At 46.9% G+C, this 7,487-nt stretch overlaps 1 protein-coding gene across 1 annotated transcript; it reads left to right on the top strand.

Moving 5' to 3' along the window:
- Positions 1-4,864: 4,864 nt before the first annotated feature.
- LOC126334809 (cuticle protein 21-like) lies at positions 4,865-6,876 on the top strand. Its single transcript, XM_049997446.1, has 2 exons — positions 4,865-4,908; positions 6,143-6,876. The coding sequence occupies exons 1-2, from the start codon at positions 4,897-4,899 to the stop codon at positions 6,728-6,730; spliced, it is 600 nt and encodes a 199-aa protein (XP_049853403.1). The 5' UTR covers positions 4,865-4,896; the 3' UTR covers positions 6,731-6,876.
- Positions 6,877-7,487: the final 611 nt, after the last annotated feature.

The following is a 7,487-nucleotide window of genomic DNA, read 5'->3' as shown; positions in this document are numbered from 1 at the left end:
GAATGGAGGCGTCGAGTCCCAATTTTGCCTTGTTTTAAAGGATTCAAGGCGTTGAATGTACCAACGGCCCAATGGAGATTTAATGCACAGTTTCCACAGGATTTAGTTCAATCTTGGGATGGTTCCATGGTGTTTTGGCGGTGCGTTTCCTACTATAAACTGGGCTCGCTCATTCGGTTTGTCGCGATAATGAACCAGGATGGTCATATCAACGTTCTGGATTATCTGATTTTGCCCTTTCTTCTATATCTTTATGATGACTATGCAGTATGCGCTCCAGTCTTCCTCTCATGATGAAAACTCAGGCACCTCATTGCAGCTCGACTGGCCTGCTACAATACCCGATCTTCATCCACATAAAATGTCTGAAACTGTCTGGAACAGCGGATGAACTGCAGCACTTAACATTCTCGAAAATTCGTAGCTCTACGCGATCTGAACCTCAATAGATGACTTCAGTTTAATATAGCGTATCTGGCGAAACTTGACGATACTCATCCTCGGCGAATTGAGGCTATTGTCTGTGCTAGGAGGAGGTGTTATGCGACATTAGAGTGATGTCTCCTGAGGGTGACTAATTTTTTTGTATGATGTTCTTACAAGAGAAAGGCGTCAGACACGGCCAGCTGATTCCGCTTAACACCCCACCGATTTTGAAAAAAACCAGCTCTAATGTTCATGGCACGTAACAGACCCGGAATAGACAAGGTCGGTAGTCATCGGAAAACTGAGCATTTTTAATCATCATACGCGAGGTCGACAAACGCGTATTTTCGTAGAAACCGAGGAAAGAAACTTTTACAACTGCTGCTTAAGTACCCATAAGGTACAACGAAAGCGCCGCAGCGTGTGGACTGTGTCTGGCTACGGAGCGGATAACCCGTTTTACATTCTCAAATGCATTCCTCACTAATTTTTTATTCGTACTAATAAGAATATGAAGTTTATTAAGGTAATCAATACGGAGTTACAACAAAGCAGGCAATCAATTTTCTCAAACGACTTGGATTAGTAAATAATAAAAAAAATGGGACCTCGTTGTATGGAAACAGTACCGAGTAATTATGCTGCGAAATCGTCGAGAGGGACCAAAGTAAGCCGAGCGCGAGATACCTAGCCGCGATGCATAACTTCATTTGGAGGTTTCAGAATTCCAGTGCGGATCCGGAAAACCAGCGGAATCGCATAAACGCGACGATGAAACAAAGATTTATGGCATATTATTAGCGTTGAGCGCTGATTTTGCAGGGGATATCATCTTATGTCTGCTACGCATCAAAATTAATTCCCAAAAATTGAATATTTTTAAACGTAAAATGACTCTGTTTTCCGCCAGATCTTCGGAAGGAAAGATTTAGTTCCGCGAGTACATTTGCTTCGAATATTTATATGGCAAGTACCATCCGTGTAATTGTTCGAAGAAAAGTGAGAACATGCAACACAGAGAGTGAAAGAGATACTGTAAGGCAGTGAGGATTAAAATTTTAATTCTTTATTAATCCGAGTCGTTTGTGAAATGTATTTACCTACCTTGTTATTCCTTGTCGATTATTTTACTAAACCTCCTGTTCTTATCAATAGAAACAAAATATGTCTGCAGAATACGTTTTAGAATCGAACACAGGTACTCCGCTCTGCAGGCAGTAAGGAAGGCATTCGTAGACGTCGATTTGCTTGGACGAAAAAGTGCACGCCTGGTTCCAAACGGTTCTGTAGGCAACCACAAACATCTTTCCATGAAAGCACTGACCGTATTGTCTGAGAGTGGGATGACTGTAATAACTGTTATGGCGATTACTTTTCAAATAAAACAGCTTACCTACTTTTTCTCAATCTGTCCCCTTTTCGTTTGACTGCCCCTGCCTACCTATGATTTTTTGAAATGGTAAGTGAGCTTTATGGATGCCCTGTATTGCATTATCCAACCATTGCTGCTTCTTTTAAAGTGTAGTAAATTAAGTCTGAAAAGCTATGACCTTTTTTTAAAAAAAATCTTTATTTCAATGACAATAATAATAATTATGCAAATTAACACACCACCTTAGTGATTAGTTGGTCCTAATGTTAATACAATATTGTATGTTATTAGCAGCTATTACAGTTATTACAATATTATAGTTAATTTGTGAGCTACAGACAGTGTGACACAGTGCCTGTTAATAGGCACATTACGATTGTTAATCTATACACTAATACCTAGCTGTTAATTTTCCTACCTACTTGTTATATTCCTAACTGCCTGCAGCGTTACAGGTGTGTCAGCCTAGGTATAAACCTAATTCAAGGCCTTGCTCATTGAGCTAATCCTGATGAGCGTGCCCCTGACACTGGGCAGGCCAATTGCTTGTCGCTGCAGGTTCCTAATTTAGTATCTACTTCTAATGCTCCTAGCTACTAAGTAACCTACGTCAGATCCGGTGCCGTCTACGTCGAGAATAGGTGTACCCCAGTCTCCCTAGCCCCGCACGTGGCGGATTTCAACTAAAAAGTCGACCTGTCCACGCACAGGCGGTACAGGATTACGGTACTAGGACACGTTCAGTGGTTCGTTCTAGTCGCGAAAGTCCCTCAGGTATGCTGTCAGAACTTTTCGTGATACCTCATTTGCCAAGTTGTTCAGGGTTTCAAAAGTCTCTTCGCATATTAATAAGTAGTATGTCTTAATGTTTGGAAGTTGTTGTCTTAATGTAGCTGCTACATCATCGAAAAGGGGGCACTCGTAAACAACATAGTCGGGAGTACCATCCAAGGCGCCACAGTCACACTCAGGTGTGGCCCTTTTCCCAAACCGACATTGGTATGTCGGGTAGGGCCCATGACCAGTGAGAAAATGTATTAGACCCCGGGTTGGTTCGAAATACCTCATGCCTAACCTTTCTTTAACATTTGGCAAGAGTGCGAAGGTTCTTCTGTCAGATTCATCCATTTCCCAAGATTCCTGCCATAAGATCTCACTCCTTCTTCGTATCTCTCCCTTGTCCCTAGCCAGAGTTCCGAGTGTATTCTCTATTTTCATGTCGTTGCCTTTCTTAACCGAGTACCATGCTGCTTGTTCTCGTATTTTAATATCTAGAAGACAGAGCCGCATTATCACTAACAGGGCACTTCCTGGGGATGTTCTGTAAGCCCCCACAGATCATAACAGCATGTTCCTTTGTAGTCTTATAACTGTCATGACAGGCACCACTCTTGTGAGCATGTGCGCCCAGACTCCCGATCCGTAACCCACTATTGAAGTTAATATACTGTTATGATACAACTTTATTAGGTGTGGTGGAAGGTGTAATCTTTTGTGTCCTATGGAGATGAGGTTACTGAGTACTTGTAGTGCTCTTTGGCTTACAGACTCAATGTGCCTTCCGAAGTTCCACCTTTCATCGATGATGACATCCAAGTAGTGAGTCTCTTGTTGTGTGAGAACCGGTGAGCCCCCAGTTCTCACTGTAGGGTTTCTTGCTAGTTGTCCTTTCAGCAATAGGTATGTTGACCTGGTTGGTGAAATTAAGATTTTAGTATTAGTACACCATAGTTGCAGTTTTGCCATAGCTCTTTCCATTTTTGGTTCTGTGTCTTCGCGGCTCCGGCCACCGACCAGCAGAAGGAGGTCATCTGCCCAGGCTATCACCTCCAGCACCTCTTCACTCTGTTGCAAACTGTCTAGAAGTGGTTACATGTGGATATACCAAAACAGGGGACCTAGGACGGAACCCTGGGGACATCCCTTAGTTAAGGTTTTTCCAACTTTACCGCTACGGTATGAGAGCCAGACCTCCCGCCCTTCACAATAGCTCCTCACGCAGCCGGAGCGACCCTGGACACTATTTCTCCCGCAGGCAGGAGAAGAGCGAAGGCCACCACAGGTTGTCAAAGGCGCCACTGATGTCAACCGAGATGCCGACAACGTACTTGCACGGGGTAGAGTCACAGACTTCCGCCACCAGAGCGATTGCGTCAGTTGCCGATCGCCCCGGCCTGAAGCCGAACTGCCTGCCCATCATCCCGCACAGCACTCGGTATGCAGTCAGTCTGTCAGATAGTATTTTTTCGAATAACGAGGTACTGCAGGAATTAAAGCTGTGAGGACGGGGTGTGAGTCGTGCTTGGGTAGCTCAGTTGGTAGAGCACTTCGCCTCGAAAGGAAGGTCCCAAGATCGAGTCTCGGTCCGGCACACAATTTTAATCTGCCAGGAAGTTTTATATCAGCGCACACTCCGCTGTAGAGTGAAAATTTCATTCTAGAATTTTTCGAATAACTTCCCAAAGATGTCTAATCGGCATGTCGGTCTGTAGCACTTAGCTTCAGCTGGGTCCTTATTGGATCCTTTTTTAATAATCATTACATTGGCTACTATCCAAATTCCTGCGAATTTTTTTCTTTCTAAGACATTCATTGTATAGGTGAGTAAGTGGAGCATCCAGTTGGGGCGGTAGGAACTGCAAGCTATGACCTTACAACAAAGTTAGTGTTAATTTGGGCGTTGCATTGTAGATCTCCGGTGGCGGTCCTGAGTAGTCGGCGGCCTCGCGACTAGTGTCTGACTGGAGTAAGGTAAGGTCGCGTGGCGTAGCCTTGCACTTCGGCGGGCGACGCGCGAGGCCCGGCTGGTCCAGCCAGCGACTGCGGGAGGCGGCGGGCAGCGGTCGGTTGACGGCAGCCGTGACCCGTTTCTGGAGGGCCCGGGGCGCGGGCTGGCGGCCAGGGCGGGTCTGGTCTCCGTCCTGCGGGCTGAGCTGCGGCTGGATGCTGCCGTGGGCCGGGCTGGGCCGGGCTTGCGAAAACGCGGCCGCCACGCCATCGCCGCCGGCCGCTTTGTCTTGCGCCACTGGCCGCTATATAAGCCAGCGTCACCCGGCACACGCCAGCACTCGCATCGCAGTACTCGACCACCCGCAGACATGGCATTCAAGGTGAGTCCAGACACACTCTGTCCGTTATCACTCATTCGCATTCAGCTGCGTTCGAGATCCAAAGGTTACCTCTCACGATCTAGTAGTAATTTAGAGCGTGGTAGCGTTATCTTTGTCACGCTTGGTAAAGGAGAAACTGCAACACCAGTTCTGCTGTTCTTCAAGTCTGATGGATAGTAATGAAACGTAATGACACTGAACAGTGCGCCGAAAGTATTATATTTTTTGTCGATGTGAAAACATTTTCGGAAAATCTCCAAATAATTTCTCGTATTTGTCCACCTCCGATGTAATATAAGTTATACAAAGGGCGATTACAGCCTCAAAAGTTTCCAATGCTGGATCTGCTCCAGGTATAATTGCTGAACAATATTAAAAAAAACGCTAGGACAAATCCTAAAATAATATCATAGCAGTCTCATGGCCTGAAGCTTTCAGACTGTAATTAACACACTTGGACTCGCATTCGGGAGGACGACGGTTCAATCCCGCGTCCGACCATCCTGATTTAGGTTTTCCGTGATTTCCCTAAATCGCTCCAGACAAATGCCAGGATGGTTCGTTTGAAAGGGTACGACCGACTTCCATCCCCGTCCTTCCCTAATCCAATGAGGCCGATGATCTCGCTGTCTGGTCACCTTCCCCAAACAACCCAACCCCAACTGTAATTAACGTTCAACACTGGAGTTTTGTCAGTTTTCAGTCTGGTGCAGATGAAACGTGGAGGAGGCAAATGTCCTTATCAAATCTTTCTATCACTCATTTGAAATGACTTGCACCATAGAAACCATGAAATAGTGTTTCAATCCCATTTGAGCTGAGAATGATCCCAGCACCTAAGTTACTGTGGCATCTCGCTCAGTTCTAAACTCTAAGAGAAATTTTTGACTCTAAACCAATATATGTATTTTCTCGGACAACAAAATACAAATGTAAGCCTATCGACTTCTTAATTACGTGACCTCGGAACGAAATTCTTATTATTTCTCTTTCCTCGGTAATAGAAGTTAAATGTTCTGCATAAATACTATAGCCATTGAATGCATAAAACATCCAAGGACGATGAGCTTTCGTAAAATTCAAGAGACTATTGCCAATTGAAACTTCTGAAGCTAGACTGCCCGAATCAATGTTAACGAGGAATAAAATAACACTTCAAATCTATTGTGTCATGAATTTCTCTGTGTTACGAAGCTGCTACCGTGTGCTGGTGCTAACTCTTGCCTTCCCGCAGCTGATCGTCCTCGCCGCCTTCGTGGCTGTGGCCCGCGCCGGCTACCTGGGAGCCCCCGCCGTCGTCGCCCCCGGCCCTGCCCTCGCCGCCCGCGCCTACGCCGCCCCCGCGTACGCTGCCCCCGCGTACGCTGCCCGCGCCTACGCCGCCCCCGTGGCCTACGCCGCCCCTGCCCTGCGTGCCGCTCCCCTGGCTGTCGCCCCCGCCGTTAGGGCCGCCCCCGTAGCCGTCGCCGCCCCCGCCGCCGTGGCTGCCGAGTACGACCCCCACCCCCAGTACAGCTACTCTTACGACGTGCAGGACGCTCTGACCGGCGACTCCAAGACCCAGCACGAGAGCCGCGACGGTGACGTCGTCCAGGGCAGCTACAGCCTGGTCGAGCCCGACGGTTCCATCCGCACCGTCGACTACACCGCCGACCCCGTCAACGGCTTCAACGCCGTCGTGCACAAGGAGGCCGGCGCCCACCCCGCCCCCGTCGTCGCCAAGGTGGCCGCCCCCGTCGCCTACGCCGCCCCCGCCATCGCTAAGGTGGCCGCCCCCGTCGCATACGCCGCCCCTGCCTACGGAAAAGCCATCCTGGGTTAAATGAAGACTTCGACCGCCATCTCTGCGCACCTTCCAACTTCACCCCCCCCCCCCCCTTCCTTTCCCTTATCCTCTCCCTCTATTTATTTGTACTTCCCTGCACGCATTATATTAATGCACACAAATAGATTTTTGTGCTAAATATATCTCTGTGTTTTCATTTCTCGTATGTACCAGTCTGATATGATAGCAGTAATGTGCGCACTCTGCAGGAGAGGTCTTCACTGCCCACACTACTCCGACAGGGATGTGCTTACAGTTCGTAACACTGAGTAAATCTTTTGCAAAACCACTTCTCCAATAGTCTTCCAAATAAAGACGGAAATAAACACAAAAAGCACAGGCCTATAACAAATCTATGCAGCAGGCTGATCCTCGATCTAGATGGGCATAAGCTTGTTTATCATTCTGCTACACATGAAACATCCTGTCTAAAAACTAACTCTGTTGTCCAGATGACAAATACAACTTTTTAAAATATTTACCAAAGTCGTTCAAAGGTAAAGTAGAGCTGCCAACTCTTTTTAGAACACAAAATTTACAACATTAATCTGTGGCGTAATGAAATACGTACAGTGCAAATATTACAAGCAAGTAGGTCTCGCACTGGAGTATAATACAGTCCCGAAATACGATATTATCGTTCATGAGCGATGAGAAGGAAGTTAGCCACGGCTAGATACTTGCTTTCCCTGCCTCCAGCTAAATGGCTTTCACTGTCAGCCACTCTTCCTCCTCTTGGAACACTATACTGTTT

This window comes from Schistocerca gregaria, chromosome 2, assembly GCF_023897955.1.
Source record: "Schistocerca gregaria isolate iqSchGreg1 chromosome 2, iqSchGreg1.2, whole genome shotgun sequence".
NCBI classification, from domain to species: domain Eukaryota; kingdom Metazoa; phylum Arthropoda; class Insecta; order Orthoptera; family Acrididae; genus Schistocerca; species Schistocerca gregaria.
The sequence above is the reverse complement of the archived record's forward strand: the minus strand, read 5'-3'. Positions and strand labels throughout refer to the sequence as shown.